Genomic DNA, 19290 nt, shown 5'->3' on the forward strand with positions numbered 1-19290 from the left:
TGTCTTGGCCTTGGAAAGTGTACAAAAATTTTCGAGTTCAAAAGGAAAGAGAATTCGAACGCAAAAAGTTCCTGATTGGATTACTTTAACAGTTCCTGGGGATTGTTCCCACCCCCAGGTTTTCCTCTCCTAGTTGTTCAAGCTCCTAAGGTTAGGAGCCTTCCTTAGACTTTACTGTTTTGCAAAAATGGTTTGTATGTTAAGCAACTTGGCTGTTGGCCTTAATTTTGTAGGATACCTGGTGGATTCCCTGGACAGGTTTCTTCTCCTTTGAAATACAATTCCAATGCATTATTTGGCTATGCCTGATGTATCGTCATATCAGGACTTCCTCATGTGTTCTTCTTTACACACTTGCCAACTTGACTTTGCCTGGTATACTCTTCTTCCATGGCTTTCTCATATGGTTTATTTGAGACACTTGCAAACTTGGTATTTTCTTGTTTGGAAAAAAAATGTATTTGTTTGGTTTAATCAACCCTTCAAAAAATTCATAAAATTAAAACCTACTCCATACAATTTTTTAAAAATTATTTTCAATATTTCACTTAATACCACATTGCTACATATTAATCATAACGCAAGTCCTCCTAAAATTCCATCATTTATTAACATATTTTGAAATCCACTTTAAATAAACATTTGTACCTTAATTCCAAGATAAAATTACTCTTAATACAATTTCAGTTAGCTCCCATTTTCTAACCTCAAACAGTCGGAGAAGAAAATGCAGTTCAATCTATCAAAAAGGCGTTTCACTTCTTCTATTTACAAAATGTCATATAAAATCATTAATTTAAAATCAACTAAAAAAATCTCAAAGAACAAAGTGCAATGTGATCAGTCAAAGGGTCTCTCATTGATAATAAGGACCTATAGTATAAAATTATTTAATTTAAAACCGACAGAGCTATGTCCTCTGGCCCACACCTTAATCTTCATGAACATATTTGTCTGACGGGCAGTTAAAAAAATCAGACTTTGCTAGGCCAACGGAGGTTGTGTGGGCAATTAAACATCATTAATACAGGCTAGATCTAATCCCAATGCCCTAATATAAAACCTTCTGAGTGAGCAAAGAGCAGTGCAATCAATTACTAAGTGTCTCAATGTTTCTACATAGTCTTTTACAAACACAGAATGACGAAAATGCATCCTTCACTTATTTTTCTGCGCCTCAGAAATATCTCCTTGGTATACCACAAGTTCATCTGAAGCACATAAAAATATCTCTCGATACGGAAATGTTCAAGTAATATGCAACACTTCCTCGGTTTTTATGTTCCATGGATAGGTGTGCCAGCGAGGGAAATTTATGGAATGTTTCCACTATATTTGACCGGTCTCAAGGATTTTGGGGCTGGAACTACCATTCCTATGGGGCAAGTGGTCTGGTTGCTGATGTTTTCTTGAGCCCCACCTCAGCCTGTGCCACTTGCTGGTAGGCTTCAGATAAGTGAATGGTCGAACATAACCTTGCAATTTGGGGCTTAATGTGTTTGGAGTGCGTGCCTAGTTGGTGCCTGTCAGCTACCCTATTTAACAGGAGTTTATTTAGAGTGTTTTTTATATTGAGGACTGGACTGAGTATCATGGTTAAACATGTTCAAGGGAACATATACATTGCTTGCTTACATGCTTTCTGGGGCTAGTAAATCCTGCAGTCTGCTGGCTTTCGAGTACCAAGGGACTAATGTATGTGGCTAATTGACTGTGGCAACCGTGAATATTGTATGTGGCTAAATGTGCTTCTATATGATTGTGATAAGCTATATGTTACTAGGAATGTGGTAGGGATCTGTGGGTAGGAGGTAGCAACCATATGGCTTGGAATTCATATGTCCTTGATTTAAGGAAGGCATATGAGAGTCCTGGTGTTCCAAAAAGATCCCAGAGGCTAATTGGAGAAAAAAGTTGCGAGTATGATATGATATGGCATTTATAATGCGCCTATACCCAGGTGTTTCAAGGCGCGACGAGGCAAGGGAGGGGAACAGAGGGCAGACAGACGGCGATCCTACTAGGCCAGGTGTCATTCAGATCGCGCAAGTGCATGGGAAGGGGAGGGGAGGAGAAGTGCAGGGTGGGAAGTGGGAGAGGACAGTGCAGTACATGGGAAAATAATAACAATAGGTAAAAGTACGGCCAGCAGGTGGCAAGTGCAAGGGTAAGTGCTGACAACAGGTGTCAAGTGCTGGTAGTGGGACTGTATGGATACAGAAACAGTCCCCAAGTGCAGGGTTGCCAGGAGGGTAGTGCAGGAGTGCGACTGGTGGGGGAGGGGACCTGGGTCCGAGATCAGAGGGCGGCCAAGCAACCAGTGCAAAGTCATTGTCAGCCAGGAAGTCAGCAAGGGAGAGGAGGAGAAAAAGAAGCAAAGAAAAAGGTTTTGAGGTGCTTCCGGAACCGAAGATGATTCTCCTCAAGTTTCAGGGAGGCTGTTGCAGAGGCAGGGCCCAGCCGAAGAGGGAGATCTACCACCAACTCGTTGCTTGGAAGAAGCGACTGACCCTGAGGGAGTTTGAGGATGATGAGCGAAGAGCTCGAGAAGGAAGATATTTAGGAAGAGAGTTGAATGTATTGAGTCCCCTGGCCCCAGAAGGCCTTGTGGACGATGCAGAGGGTTTTGAACTTAATCCTCGCAGCCAAAGGGAGCCAGAGTAGAGATTTCAGTCCTGGAGAGATACGATCCCTGGGCATGAAGCCAAGGACAAGTCTCGCAGTCCTGTTCTGGATAAGTTGCAGCGGGCGGAGAGTTGAAGCAGACAGATTTAGAAAGAGGCTGTTGCAGTAGTCCAGCCTAGAGAGAACCAGAGCTCTGGAGACAGCTTCTGGGGGAAGGAGAGGAAAGGAAGAATACCTCTGAGGAGGTGCAGTTGGTAGTGTGACTTCTTAGAGACGTTGGAGATGTGAGGAGAGAAGGAGAGTGTAGAGTCGAAGATGACCCCGAGGTTTTTAGCCACACAGGTGGGAGCAGGAAATGGGCCAAGAGAGGCCGGCCAGAGAGCTACAGGAAAGCAGGGAGCGGGTGTGCCAATGAGGAGAATCTCAGTCTTACTGGCATTAAGGCAGAGGCCATTCGCGGAACACCACTCCTGGATAGTAGATGGCAGAGATGAGGGAAGTAGAGGAGGAGGCTGAGGGTGGCCTTAAAATAACACTGAATGTTGGGGCAGAGAGCGGCGATGCGGGGGGCCAGGAGTGCCAGGCATTGGTTGAACAGCCAGGGAGAGAGGTTAGACCCCTGGGGGACACCACAGGTAGAGAAAAAGATATCTGAGAGGAAGGACCCAAGTTGGACCTGAGAGGGTCGGTCGCAGAGGAAAGAAGTCAGCCATGCCAGTGTCTGACAGGTGATACCCAGGTTATCACGGAGACGGTTGAGCAGGATGGCATGGTTGACCGTGTCAAAGGCAGAAGTGAGATCAAGCAGGATGAGGACGCAAGGGGTGTTAGAGTCAAGATTGAAAGCAGGTCTTCACGGATGTTCAGGAGAGCAGTTTCCATGCTTCTGGCAGCCCTGAAGCCAGACTGATGGTCATGGAGACAACCAACAGATTTAGTGTGGAGATTAAGCTGGGAGATGGCCAGTTTCTCCAGGAGCTTGCCCAGGACGGGAGTGATGGAGATTGGCCGATAGTTGGCTGGCCAAGAGGGGTCGGCAGTGGGTTTACTAAGAAGAGGGTGAACAAGGGAGTGCTTCAGGGGGGATGGGAAGACTCCAGTGGCAAAGGAGTGATTACAGAAATCAGCCAGGACAGGAGCCAGGGAGTCGATTTAGTCCTTTTAGAGGAACAGGGGTGACCCTGTTTCGACAAGACTTTCATAGTTCAGACTTGTCTAGAAACCTCGCCTGCAGAGAACGGGAAAGGCAGAGAAGGAGGGAGGAGAGGTGGCTGCAGAATGGCCAGAGGAAGAGCAGGGAGTGTGGGGAAGGAGGGGATAGGAGGAGAGAGAGGACAAGCTGTCCTGAGTTTTAGAGATGAAGTGAGACGCCAGTGCCGTACAGAGGGCCTGAGAGGGGACAGGAGAGGTAGACTGTGGCAGGATTGGCCAGTTCCTTGCAGATTTTAAAGAGTTCAGCCGAGTTGTTAGATGCTATAGAGACGCGGGCTTGGATATGCGCTCTCTTCTTAGTTAGGACAGAACCGGTATTGCCTTTGCAGCAGCCGGCAGGCCAGTTTGTCAGAGGATGTACATGAAGCATGCCATTTCCTCTCGGCCACCCTACACTTGCTTTTTAGGGTGACGAGGTCTGTCGTACCAGGAGTTGCACTTGGCTTTGGGCTTCAGGTGGATTCTCATGACAGGGTTTAAGGATATCAAGAGTATCAGAAATAGGAGAGTGGAGAGGGCTGTGTCAGGATGAGAATCAGCCAAGGGAGGGGCAGGGGTGAGAAGGTGGCGGCGAAAGCCTCAGCTGACACGCGCTTCATGGGTTGGATGACCGAGAAGATGGGTGGCAGTGATGAGGTGGCTTTGCCTGGGGGGTAGGGAGGGTGATCACTCCAGGAGAGGAGTGTTGAGAGGGACAGAGAGGGGGTAGGTCTGAGAAGATCAGATCATCAAGAGTGTGCCCTGTAGAATGAGTCGGGCCAGAGGGGAGAATAGTGAGTGAGAGTGAGTGGCCGAGGTCACAAAATAGTATATGTTATGTACTTTTCCTAACCTACCCCTACCTATCCAATTAAATTTCCCTAACCCTCCTTCCGGTATTCTTAACCGCCCCCCCATCCGCAACTTCTCCTTAACCTGCTTCCTCCCATACCCCCTGATGGCTACTGCGTGGTGACCCGTTGCACTCAACTAGGAACCCGTGCCAACCAAGGTGGGAGGGTTGACCTCCATTCGCCTTCTGTGGTCAGGAAGAAGTTGTTGCACACTACCCACCCATTTATGAGCCCGCGCGAACGGATTTGCGATAGATGAATAGCTTAGAACCTGCCTACATCCCCAGCATGAAAGACCTGAAGCAGCACTTTTTCTGACCTTTCAACACATTGAGCGCAGGAAGGGGGCAGTGGGGAAATGGAGGTTTAGGTAGAGGTGTATACCCGGGGCACGTTGAGCAGTGGGCCCTGCACAAGTGCCACCCCACCTGCAGTGCAATCAGTCACAGTGGCAGAGAACCCCACCACACCAAAAGGTCAGTGTTCCAGACTAATCAGTTTGACCTCCGGGAACATCAGCCCCATCAGAACAGCAGGCGTGCCATCTGTGGCAGATGCCATTTCCCAGGAGTAGTTCAAATCCTAGCCATGGGGGTCATCGCTGGCATAATGGAGGAGCCTTCTAGTGAGAGTGATAGCCAGCATAGCAACGATTGGGAGCGGGCTCTTCGCTTATTGGTCCCTGCTGACTCTGTTTTGGACGAATAGGCTGCTAGCCTCTATCAAAACTTAACTGACAGTGATTGCATTAGTCACGGGAGCCTATTGGGAAAGTTGTCGTAGTGGGATCCCTACATTAGCATCTTCTCATTTTTTTTTATACAAAATACATTTTTTGATTGAAACTGAATCCTCCAGTGCATCACAACAGCAAAATCACTGTTGGTTGCTTCCTATAAGTTGCAGGATCGGAATTGTGTTTTTCAAAGTGTTGTAAAATCATACTATGTAGGATGATGCTTGTTGCTTTGAAGTTGTTCTTTTGATTTTAATTCACACTATGAATGTAAAACTAATGTTTAAGCAGTAATTTAATGTTTTTCTTCTAGTGGTTGAACATATTGTTTAATATTGTGATTACAGTCTAATATTGTAAATTAGTACAAAATCAGTTTAACAATGTGGTTGTCTCACCTCGACATACGTTTCTACTGTGTTGCTACTTGGTTTGACATACTCGTTACTGCAACATGCCGGCACAACGTTACGATCTTGCTCTTATCGCGGAATGCTACTTCTGCATGCTATTTCTGCCATGCAATAGACCTGCACAGATGGTGAAAACCAAATCCCTCCTTATTCTAGCTACGTTTACAACATTAACTGTGTTACCAACTTTTATTTGGTTATTTACCTGTACCTCGCTGTGTGTTCCCCCACAATCCTCATCTGGATAGGGTAAATGTACCCCCACCAGTTCAATTTCACACCACAACTGTCTCGCACCATGTTGCTTACCAATGTGTCGCTGAATCTTGCTACGCAAGGCTCTGCAATGCAGTATGACAGGCTGTAACTTGAATTTGTGAGCTAACAGTATGCCAGCCTTTTGTAACTAGCACTTTTGAACTCAAACTATGCCTAGCCTATAGCAATTGTATGCCCCCTATACTAATCTACATTGGCCCTAGCCTGTCATGGTTCACTCCCATAACCGTTTAACCTAGAGTCTAGCCCCTCACCAGACCACTAAGCGCATACCTGGACACCTGCTGAATTTATTTGACTCAGCCGTGCAACTACCTTGCTGCCTCCTACTGCTAGCCGCCATCGCATACTGCCGTATCCACCTAGTCATGTCTGCATCAGCATCCCCCACTGATTGGCCTTCTCTGAGACCCATGCCTTCCTCGACCAACCACAGAGCACGCGCCATATGCCTGACTATGGCAACCAGTCTCCCACTCTCAGCCCACATACTACCATCGAAATTCCTACAATCTTGCAGACACCCTGAACCCGACTACCCGCAGGGACTACCTGCACTAGCCTTAGACAATGAACACAAAACCCATCTTCCCCTCCTATACACTCCCCCATGCCACACCAGCTCAGCCACTTGCAACTCTGCCCCATTGTTCTACCAATCTCCAGCCACATCAACCACTCACACCTGGCCTCACTTCTCCCTGTTCTATACCACTCAGAAACTACAAACTTAGCTCCAGATCGTCACGCCAACACCACACATTGTCCAAAATAAACAACATTGCAGCATCGACCACAGCAGCCAACAATGCCACGACTCCCACTGCATCCCAAACAAATCGCATGCTACCAAAGGCCAAATTAAGCAAACCTACTCCCACCTTCAAAGGTGGCCTCATCAATGCTAAATTGTTCCAAGCTCACGCATTAGACATAGCTGACATTCTAACACTGCATGACCTGGACTTCATTGCCATCACGGAAACGTGGCTCCACCCAGCCTCAAGCCCATCACTTGCTCTAGCCATCCCAGATAACTATTCTATCATACGATCCGACAGATGCCAACACCTCGAAAAGAGGAGGCATAGCATTCATCTACAAAACTACTCTAGGCCTAAAAATGGTCAACAATCAACCCCTACATCAGCCAAATTATTATCTATCAAACTGCCCACTTCACCCACATCTACGACCACAATCCACCTAATATACCGCCCGCCAGGCCCAACAACTACTTTTGAAAATTATATATCACTCCTGCTATCTTCCAACACCAAAAGTAACTCGCCAGTAGTTATCCTGGGGGACTTTAACCTAGGTCTCCAAGATCCTAAAGATCTTAAAGCATGTGCCCTTAAGGACACAATCTCCGAACTAGGGTTCACACACTGGATAACCAACCCCACACACAACAAAGGTAGAACGTTAGATTGGCTAGCAGACCTGAACTGCGATATTGACCTACTCGCCAACAAACCTTATGTCTGGACTGACCACCACCTAATAACGTTCTCTATCAAAGACGTGATGCCCCCCACGCTGTCATGATGCCTACCCCCGGGCATCCGGACCAAGCCCATCAGCCCCGGGAGCAGGCATCCAGGTGCTTACTGAAAGCCCAGCAGCCCCAACTAGGGGCTGTCTGGGTACAGTCCTGGCGCCTTTGGCGCCAGGCTCATAGAGGAAATCAGTCCTGCTCATGTACATTACTTACCTCATGCAGACCATGCTGCAATGGAGTCAAGCCAACGTGAGGCCTGAATGGGACTATTTTACTTCAGGGACCATTTTTTACTTGGGTCTGGTCCTGGGGGAACTTTACCTGGGACTACTTTGAAGGCTATTTAAACCATGCCCAAACAGCAACACAGGCTTCGCGTTCTTCTGCATCCAGCAGCGTAACGCTCACCGTGCCTGCAGTCAGCATCCAGTCTTCTGCCACGCCCGCCTCGAATCCAGAGCTCCTAGAAAAAGAGGAAAGAAGAAGGCAAGGTTAGAACACGGACATTCCGTGTTCTAACCTTTCCCTTAACTGATTCCGGATCCATCACGTCTTCGAACTTGGAAAGGACATTATTTCTGCATGCGTCGCATCGCCCGCTGCAGCGCCGCGCCATACTTGCCAGTTCTCACAGCATTTTTCGATTCGGCTCTGCCTCCATCATTTTCTTCGCCGAACTCCAGCATCTAGGGGACAAAAGAAATATAAGGTGAGCCGAGAGAGCCAACAAATACAAACTCTTTTTACCACCATAGACTTACCTGATTTACCACCGGAGGCATTATTCTTTAACATCCCGCAACTTCTTACGCCGCACCTGTAAGGAGAGAGAAAACAAGTTAAATACACGCATCTTTTACCGGACAGTGTTGGGTAATACAGACTCTTATCTGAACGCCATCAGCTGCCACAAGACAATCTTCTCTTGGACCAGGCTGCAACACAAGAAGTGAATGGGACAAGAGTGAACATCGGACATATTGAACTCTTTGGACTTCATACTTGCGGGTTCTCGCCAGGAACCTCGGAGTCAATATTCACCCGGAACTCTTCCAACGCCTTTGAATCAGTGAAGTAACTGGTATCTACGCGTCCCTTCATTCCACGCAGGATGGAGAGCTCATCATTCAAAAACATAAGGTGATATTACTGAAAGGGAATATCGGAGGTGATTAGTGGGACGAACAGTGGGGTGCCATTACTAGAATCCACGGGTGGCTAAATCCCTTTCTCCACTTGCACGAGAATACTTCTACGGGTCAAGCAGACTAGATTAAGCAGGCCAGTCCAGTCTGTCATCTCTGCACTACGCTTCACGTTGGAGGAGACCGCAGCTGTCCGGGTCCGATCGACACCCCTGTGGGAGCCAGGTGAGCGTAACACACTCCCCAAGCTCAAGCACCCGCCACGATGACCAGAAATAAACGCAATCTCACCCTAGAGAAACTTCTACCACTGCTACAACCCATCACTCATTAGTAGATCTCTACAATGAAACCATCCTTAAGGCCATCAATACCATAGCGCCCTTCAAACTTCGCAAATCCAAACCGCGAGCCCATCTCAACAACTGGTATACTCCACATTTCAAAACACTCAGGAAAATGAAGAGAATGGCAGAAGCCTCTTGGATAAGTTCCCCTTATGCACTAAATAAAGACAACTTCACCGTAGCCTCATTTAACTACCATTGTACAGGCAAAGACATGATCGCATACCCAAAGCTAAGTCCAATACCAAGGAATTATTCAACATCCTGAAAGAACTGGAATCACCCGCCTCACCTCCTGATACCTGTACAAAAGATACCTTTATGGTGTATCAATACACAGAACGCTCTTCAAGACAAAATCACCATGCTCCTAAAGAAAATAGAAACCAAAAAAACCCTTATCGTTTATATCGCTCCTACTTGGGGCTCCCCTTCCCTTTCTAAAAACGCCCCACCACAATTTAAATTCACACCTCTCACGATCAAAGAGGTTAAGACCATCATTCAGAAACTTAAACCAACCAACTGCCAGGGGGACACCTACCCAGCCTCGCTTATCAAGGAAGCTGCCAACAAACTCGCCTCTTTCATCACCTCTTTCATTCATGCCTTTCAAATCCTGCACAGTACCTAACCGTCTGAACGACGCCTGGGTACTCCTGTTATTAAAAAAAACATCATTAGATTCCAACAACCACTCCAATTACAGACCCATCACTACGGTTCCCTTCCTATTAAAAAATCTTGGAATGAGCAGCTTATCTGCAGATAAAGCAACAACTGGAATCCAACAACCTGTTAGGCCTGAGAAAATCAGGGTTTAGACCCAGACATGGGACCGAAACAGTGCTAATCGACCTAAAGACAAGGGTAAACTAGCCCTGCTCCTTGACCTATCTGCGGCATTTGACCTGGTGAACCATAATATCTTAGGCCAACATCTCCTATCTGCTGCGCACTTTCCGACAAAGCGAATGCTTGGATCAAGTCCTCCCTCAACAACAGACCCATGAGGGTATTTGCATCCACAGCCGCTGCCTCACCCACCCCAGTTTACTGTGGGGTTCCACAAGGATCTTGTGTGTCCCCTGCTCTCTACAATGTGTTCACAAAGCCTCTTTTTGACAAACTTGACAATCTGGGGGTCACGTATACCAACTATGCGGACGATGCCCAGATTCCCAGATACTCCTCCCCATTACTGGTGATCACATTGTAGACCGCAGGACCCTTAATGACAACTACAACATTATTCAAACCTGGATGGCGAAGCACAGGCTCTGACGCAACAAGAAGAAGACCGAGCTGCTTCTCCTCGGGTCTTCAGCCAAACTAAACAAACTAGATGCCCTATTCGCGTCATTCAATATCAATGGCAACATCATTAAAGTAGCCAATGCTGTGAAAACCTTAGGAATCTACATTGACTCCGCTCTCACCTTAATGAGACAAACTAGTGCACTGGCATCAACCACAGCGCACACTTGTAAGCTCGTTACGGCCTATCGCCCTTCTCTAACGACAACTAACTGCATCTCAATAGCGAGAGCATTAGTCCTATCGAAGCTCGATAACTGCAATGCACTATACTTGGGCACATCACAACAAAACATCAACAAAATGCAAGTCAGGCAAAATAACGCTATTTGATCAGCCCTTAACATTCCCAGGAAGCAACACATCAGAGCAACAAGACAGTCGATAGATTGGCTTAACATCAAAGAATTGACCTGAAAACACTCTCCCTCACATGTGCCTCTCCAACCAAGCACCTACCTACCTGACCAACACTATTTCACACCACTCATCCACTCGACCCCCCCCCCCCCCCCCCCCCCAGAACAGCTCAGTCGCACTGTGTCTCTATGCCACGCTTTAGACAAACAACACGCAGGAGGGGTCAGCTTCCCAGTCCTCGCTGCAAATAATTGCAACCCAATCCCTGTAGCATTAAGAGAAAAACCCTCTTTCCTCTTATTCCGTAAAAAGGTCAAAGGATGGCTCCAGGAGCGCAAGACCCAACCCAGCTGCATAATAACTTGACTAAATGGATGCAAACACGCCTCGCTGTACATATGTCACAAGCTCTTGTATAAATCTCTGTATATAAACTTATGCACTGCATATAACCTGTATGTACATTGCCTTTGTATTCCAGAACTGCATCTTTGTCTGTATATTTTACTGCATTTCCTGTAAGATTCAGCACCAAGATGCCCCCCGCCTGGCTGCGCTCTACAAATAAATTAAAATAAATATAATACTCTACTTTCTTTTGTATATGCAATCATTTGTAAACTAGCATTTTAATAGTTGAAGTTGTTTGTGTAGCTCCTCCAGATAAATTCCACACAGATTCTTTATATGTCTTTTTGTTTCTTCCAGGTTGCGTGCTTCTCGCGTTCTTCTAGTGGGAATGAAGGGTCTTGGGGCGGAAGTGGCAAAGAATCTTATTTTGGCTGGAGTCAAGGCTCTGACTATGTTGGATGATCAGCAGGTATGAAATTGATTTGTATTTATGTACTGGTGTGATAAAATCCTTTTTGCCAGCAACTAACCTGGTGAAGGTCTCTTTATTGACCACATAACCCTATTGACCTTGTACCTGCTATGCCTTTGAAATGTTTGACCACCAGTGCAAGAAGTAAAAGGAAATAAACGTGCCCCTCTTGACTAGCTTTTTTTCAATGACCACGAATCATGCACTCATTGGTGGTGGAAAAAGCAACGAAGCAGACCTTTTCGCTGCCTTGCCTTTTCCACCTTTTCGACCTTTTCGCTGGTTCGAATAGCTGTCAAGGTTCAAGCAGTAGCTGAGATTATCAAGTCTGGCTCAAATGAAAGTGTAACAGTAGATGAATGGTTGTCATTAAACAATCTTCTACTTGTTGCATGTATGGAAAATTATACTCTCTAAATGTCCTTGACTGAGAACATCTGGAGACAAACCTTTTAAAATGCAGATTTACAAAGGGACTTCATGCAGAGGAGGGCTAAAAGTGCATGACTGTACTGTGTGTGTGTGTGTGTGTGTGTGTGTGAGGCAGTGCCAAAATGTCTTCACTTGTCGTCAAAACGAGCAGGACACACAATTTACTTATCCCTTTGGCTGTGCAGTATTCTAACAGACATTGATTAAATACAGGAAAATCCCAAATTAAACTTATGTTTTGAAGACTATTCTTTATGTATGTGTTGTGCAAGCTAAATACCTATACTGTTACCTGATTTGTGGCGGGAACAACCTTGTTTGACTCTTGTTCATAACCTGCATGAAGGGCGTGGGCGAAATGTTGCTATTGAATTTTCAGTTGGCACTACTTGTCTTTAAGCCTTTTTTTATTTATTATTTACACTTAAATCATCTGACTATTGAAACAAACGAAATCTACACAAAAGTTGCCTCCCTTTTGTATTATGTGAAGTGATTGAACACCACTGACATAGGACCTACGAGCCAGTTGGCTAACCTCGGTGAAGTACTTTCCACCACTTCTGATGGCTCCCCTACCTACAATCGCTACAAGAACAAAGCCAGGGCACACTGACCTGGTAAACGTTTCAGTCTAGCATCTTTCCATTATCCATTCCCCCATTAACCAGTTCAGTATGTAATGATGGACTTTTGTGTGTGCCCTCCACTTTGCTTGTCTTTATGGTTTCCACAATGATTTCAGTCCAAATCTTGGTGGGGGCATGACCCTTATTTGTGTCTTTTTGAGGATCCCTTATGAAACCCACTCGTGGGAGCTACTTCCCTGGTGCCCGCTTGGTCTCCCTGTGGGGTCAGTATCTAGCGGCACACAATTGTACTGATTCTGATTGATCGTAAAGATAGGTCACAAGAATTGTAGCCATTTGTAGCCTCTTGTAATCTCTTCTTTCTGTAGGATTCCAAAATGGAGCTGCAGTCATTGTGAAATCCAGTATCCCGGCAACTGGACTTGTTTCCCTTGAGTGTAAGTTGGTGAAGACAGGAAATTACCATGCAGGGTTATTTTTTCTGATGTAAGCATCAGCTAGGGGCTTACCAGAGAATGTGTGAGGTTACTTGGAGTAATTGCCACAGTTGTATGTCTTGGATTCCTCTGGAATGCACATTCCGGAGTTTGTCTGGTAGAATGACTGAAAAGGTTTGCGTTTAGAAGCAGGCAATAATTGGCTGTCGCCAAGTCTTTGAATGGTGGGTGTGCATGATTGGTGGTTAAGGTTGCCCTGCACCCTAACGTTTGGCATAAAAGCTGACACACTCTACCAGGAACATTTAGAATTGCTGTCATTCAATCTTGAAGCATCCAGAGAGGCAACTGACCCGAGAATGAACGCAAAGGCTCTTCACTGCTGTCCTTTGGGACTCCAACTCAGGCAAAGCTCTGCGTCTCCCGTGATCAAAAGAACTCTCTGGTGCTCCTTTTGATCTGATGCAGTGGGGAAACTGGATCCTGGCTTCAGGATGTGTTTTTGTGGCTCTGCAACTCTCAGGGCTCGCCTGTGTTTGACCTCTGAATCCGAGCATTGCATCTTTCAGCTGACCCAGCATGGCTCTCTCCTCATGTGAATCTGTTTTTTACTACTCTATGCAATGGGAGCATTTAACCTTTCTCCCAGGCTGGATACCTCCAGTAGCTTGTCATGCTGCATTTTATTTGAACCACCAACTGTGATCCATCACTTGGGTCACCATTGCTGTATCTTTATTTAGTTGCTGAGTCGCCCTGTTTCTTCACATGCATTTCTCCAGAGGATCCCTCTAACCTCAGCTGGGTGTCAGGGTTTGTTCCTCCGGTGTCCTGGTTCTTTTGTTGATCATCTCAACCACAACTGTCACTGCTGCTGCTCAAAGGGCACCACTCTGCAGATTTTACTCTAGAAAACCTGACTGCATTTTAGTCCTGCCTCCTTGGAATCCTCTGAACCCTCTGGATGAGGGAAGTGATTCATCTTTGGCGTCAAATACTTTCAAGGCCCTGTGTTTCATGGTTTCCCGTGCCCCCTCCGACTTATACTTGTAACTTAGGGGTAACTGTACTTCTTAGGCATATGTTCTTTTCAAAGTCTTTTTGTAGGGTCAAGTCACAGAAGTCCATTAAAGAGCCCTGGAGGACCACGTTGTGTATATGTACCCTTATGCTGAGAAGTTTTCCTACTGTGTAGTTTTTTTTTTTTTAAATTATTTATTTTGGTTTTTAGCAAACATAAACAATAACAGTCTGCTTTCATTAAGCAGGAAACAAACGTTACGCAGTACGTTCACAGCATATGCAACTTTCACAGAGGTCGCTTGTCGGACAGTCATTGATGGGATTCATCAGCATCAGATTTTATTTCGCCGGGTGTACGTGATGAGTTGCGGGAGGCGAGCTGTATTGACGATATCTCTTGTGGGATCAGGATTGAGAACTCACAGAATCAGGGGCAGAGAGTAAGTAGTTGACATAGGGGGCCCAGATATCAGGCGGTCGCGCATGTAGAGGAAGGGTCCGAGTGAATTCAGTATCTAGGTCTTGACAGTATAAAATATCTTTCTTCCATGTTGTAAAGGAGGGAAGGGGACCTCGGCCCCATGCCAAGGCTATCCTTCTACGGGCGAGCACCAGGAGCAGTGAAGCTAATTTCCGGATTGGGGTTTGGAGGTGTTTTGTCGCAGATAAAAGTGCGATGGTCGGGTCGGGGCCTAGTGTTTCACCTATTACGTCACTTGAGTGCTGTAGAACTGAGGACCAAAAGCGGGCTATTCCTGGGCAGTGCCACGCTAAATGGATGAAGTCAGCGGCGGGGCGCCGCATCTTTCACATTGATCTGATGTTCCGGGGTGATGTCGATGTCTCTTTTGGGGTGTGTAATATGTTTGGTGGACAAAGTTAAAATGGATCTGCTTGAAGCGGGTGTTCAGGGCAACTTTTTGGGTCTGTCGGAGGATATATGCCCAATCGTCGTCGGGAATTGTGGTGTGAAGGGCCGCTTCCCATCTCTGCTTTGCCTTTCTGGTGGTCCCCGATGTGTCAGCGGGCAGTGAGCTGTAAATTGTGGATACTAGCCTCCCCTCGCCCCTCGCCTGGATCACATTGTGAAGTAGGGTCCATGTTGGCGGTTGTTTGGGGAATGTTGGGAAGTGTGCCTGTAGGGTGTGCCGTAACCTAAAATAGAGAAAAATATCCAGTGAGGTGGTGCCGCCCCTCTCCCTGATCGCCTGTGGGGTTAGGAACATCCCCTCTGGAAAGAGGTCTCCGATTGAGCGAATATTAGTTTTATCAAGCCATATTAGAAAAACCTTCTCATTGGTCAGGGGGATGCCCGGGACAAATTTGATGGGTAGTAGAGGGGAGTATCTCGTTTGTATTTCGTATTTACGTGCAATTTTCCCCCAGATGGCATATGAAGACAAAACTGTGTTCAGTGTGTTGTAAGGAACCGGGAGATTGCTCAGGATGACCGCTGTTAAGAGGTCTGGGGAGGCCAGGGCGCGTTCGACTTGTACATGTGGGCGGACGTAGTCAGTGGCATACCAGTGGCTCAAAAATTGGGCTTGTGCGGCCCAGTAGTACTTCTCGATATCGGGAAGTGCCAGGCCCCCCTGTGTTATTGGTAAGGTCAGTGTCGTATATGCAACTCTAGCGGGTTTCCCAGCCCAAAGTAGGTCTAGAATAAGGCTTCTGATTTTCTGAAGAAATGATCGTGGGAGTATCAGGGGTATGTTCGTAAACAGATAGAGGAGTTTAGGGAGAATTATCATCTTAGTTAGTGAGACTCTCCCCCAGAGCGTTAAGGGAAGTGATTTCCAACGTTGGATGCGCTCCTGAAGGGAACGAAGTACCTGCCCATAGTTATCCTTGAAGATCTCCTCGTGCTGAAGTGACATGAGAATGCCAAGGTAGCGAACCCCGGTGCTTTCCCATTGAAATCCGTGATCATCCCGAAATCTGGAGGTGGCTTTTGTAAGCGGGAATATAACCGACTTAGAGTGGTTTATTTTGAGGCCAGAAATGCCTCTAAATCGGATCACCTCACGCATGATTGGGTTAAGGTTGATTTGGGGGTCTTTAACGAACAGCATCACGTCGTCTGCATATAGGGAGACGATCAGTTTATGTGGGCCGAGGGTGATGCCTCTGTTGGCTCGATGTGTTCTTAGCCTGGACGCCAAAGGTTCCATGACCAGGGCAAATATGAGGGCCGAAAGAGGACATCCCTGTCTAGTACCTCGTCTTTGATGCATTCTACTCTAGGGAGTGCCTGATCCAATCTCAGAAGGCGAGCGAGGAGCGCCCCAGGTTTCTGTCCCTCCCCGTATTGTCTGATCTTATGCTTGCGCCCCAGGAATTTCAGTTCACGGTCGGCTGTTTCATGAAATTTTGACAATTCCACTCGTAGCTCGGCCTGGGTTAGTGCGTCCGGGGATGTTGTTAATTTGTTTTCGAGGTTTTTAAGGCGTTGTTCACTATTTGTCAGTTCACGCCTGATCAGCTTCAGGATGCTATTTTCTCTGGCCATGCATTGGCCTCTCACGTAGCATTTTAGAGTTTCCCATAAGGTTCCAGCTGAGTCCACTGACCCCTGGTTTATTTCAAGAAAGGTGGTGATATCTTGTTGAAGGTCGTCTGCAAAGACCTGGTCAGAAAGCGAGCCCGTCTTGAATCGCCAGCCCACGGGGATCCTCGGGGTCGTGGATAGTGTAAACTCAAGTGTGACCATGGAATGGTCGGAGAGCGAGCGTGGCAGAATAAGGCAGGGGCCCCAACTGTATGGACTGTGGATGGAGACTAGTAGATAGTCGATGCGGGAGCTGGTATTGTGCACCGCTGAGTGGAAGGTGTAGTCTCGGGAGTTCGGATGTAAGTGTCTCCATATGTCAAACAGCTCATAGGACTGACAAATCTCTGTGACCTGGCGGCTGGCCTTGGAAATACTGTTGCCTGAACCATGTGATTTGTCGAACTGAGGGGCCAGAGGGGTGTTAAGATCTGTACCCCAGATGATTGTGGCATAGGTGTGGGCGCCCAAGTTTGACATGACCCAGTTAAAGGAATTCGGTCCGTCTACATTGGGGGCATAGGTGTTCACCAGAACTATTTCTTTCCCAGCAAGTAGGCCCCGCACCAACAGAGATCTACCCTCCTCATCTTTCTTGGAGCTGATCAGGCTGAAGTTGGCTTTCTTGTCGATCAATATCGCGACTCCTCTCGCATATGAAGAGTACGAGGAAAAGTATCTATGACAGCCCCATGAGCGGGCCCAATGTTGCTCTCTCGATGGCGTGAGGTGAGTTTCTTGCAGCATGACGATATTGATTTTGTGGCGCCTTAAATATTGCAGAACTTTCCTGAGTTTGGAGGGCTGGTTGCCTCCTCTGATGTTCCAGGTTGCGACTTTAAGTGTGCCCATCTTGCAGCAGTGGAGATGTGGAACCCGGTGCCACACTGATCAAGTGGATCGGATAGTGTTCAAAAGCGTAGAGGGGCTGATTGTGCAACATAGGTTTTGGACAAGTGATCCGCGATCGTCGCATGCTCGAACGTAACTGGTTAACGGGGGCCAACTTGGTAACTTTGAAATCCCATCCCTGCGTAGGCAACCCCCAACAGGCCCACGCTGTGTATACCCTCCCTTGCATGGCCAATCCAAAATTGGACCAGGTCAACGGAGGTCCCTCCCTTGAGAACAGCTCTGAAAACATTGCAGTGCTGGGGGCGCTAGTAGCCCACCAAGAGGGTGCCGGGCCCCCAGTAACGACAGTAGTTCATCCCTGTGGTGATCATTGTGTATTAAAGATAAGGGTGTGAAGGAGCTCGTCACTCATGTGCGAGATTCTGTGTCACGGAGGGTTTCTTCTCGCACGATCTTCACGCCTAGGTCTCGGATTGTTGCCAGTGGTCTTGCAGCCAGCCCGATCTAGATACTCACTGGCCTCGTCTGGGGAATTGAAAAATTGTGCCTTCCCTTCGTGTTGAATACGGAGTTTCGCCGGATATAGCATGGAATAGAGGATCTGATTGTCCTGTAGGCGTCATTTGACGGATAAGTAAGATCTTCTTTGCGCTTGGACTGCTTGAGAGAAGTCGGGAAAAAACTGGACGGAGTCGCCGTCATATTGCAGATTCCCTTTGATTCTGGCCGCTTGTAACACTGCATCGCGATCTTTGTAATTCAGCAGCCTTGCTATTATCGGTCTTGGGGGCATGCCAGGTGCCGGTCTTGTATTTGGTACTCTGTGCGCTCTTTCTATGACAAACAGCTGCGATAGGGTCTCCTTCCCGAACAGGGTTATGCACATTTGTTCGACGAAATCTTCCATCTTGCCTGTGATTTGTTGTTCTCTAATTCCTGTGATCCTGACATTGTTCCTCCGAGAACGGCCCTCTAAATCTTCGTTTTTGGCGCTCACAACCTTCATCTGGGTTTCAAGTGCTTGGACCCGAGTGGTCAGGGCCGCGGTCCCATCATCCAGGTCGGATACACGTTGTTCTACGTTGTCGAGCCTGTCGGCATGTTTATCGAGTCTATGTTGGAGTTGGTCCACTTTGGTCGACAGGGCGTCTAATTTGCATCCCAACCCGCTGATACCGGTCTTCAGATCCATCAGGATCTCCCTGATGTCTTGGTGGGGTGTCTGGTCTTCGGAGGCTCCAATGTCCTGTGTAGGGGATGCAGATCTGCTATTGGATGCAGTTTTATGTTGAGAGTTGGCCTCAAAGTGTAGCTTCTTCTGGGTTTTGTCTAGTTTTCCCATGGTGGCCAGTGAGAATATTGGATACCAAAGAAGAGGTATGGTGAGCCAGGGAGGAGAAAGCGTCCGGTTGGACTCCGAGTTTGGGGGAACCAGCTGGTTCAGCTGCGGTTTGCCTGACGTTGCCGTGCCAGTGGAGCGTGGCCTCGGAGCTCACGCAGGATGCGGCTTCAGGGAGCACACTTCAGTGTTCATTCACGGACAAAATGGAGCTCTAAGTGAAGTTTTCCTTCTCCCACTATTTACTTTGGGAGGGGGTATGGGGACAGGCTTGCCTCCCAAATCGCGCCAGCGGGCGGAGACCCTCGGTTCCTCCTCTGGAGTGTGGTATCGCCAGGATCTTCGGCTGGTACAAATCAGGATGGTCCTGGAGGAGTTGCAGCTCAGGCATTCAAACGCGGGCCTCAGCGCTGTCCCCGGCTCCCAGGTTCCTCTCGGAGTCGCATGCAGAGGGCGAGCCGGCCAGAGAGGT

The 19290-nt window shown here is 47.4% G+C and overlaps 1 protein-coding gene across 1 annotated transcript in view; it reads left to right on the forward strand.

Annotated features, from left to right (window-relative positions):
* Positions 1 to 19290, forward strand: part of SAE1 (SUMO1 activating enzyme subunit 1) — a 1106078-nt gene that overhangs the window by 112044 nt on the left and 974744 nt on the right. Inside the window, exon 2 of the mRNA XM_069644537.1 lies at positions 11480 to 11591. Within this exon, the coding sequence (XP_069500638.1) occupies positions 11480 to 11591 (112 nt within the window). The remainder of the gene's footprint in view (positions 1 to 11479; positions 11592 to 19290) is intronic.

This window comes from Ambystoma mexicanum, chromosome 2p (genome assembly GCF_040938575.1).
Source record: "Ambystoma mexicanum isolate Mex_15411 chromosome 2p, UKY_AmexF1_1, whole genome shotgun sequence".
In the NCBI taxonomy this organism is placed as follows: Eukaryota; Metazoa; Chordata; class Amphibia; order Caudata; family Ambystomatidae; genus Ambystoma; species Ambystoma mexicanum.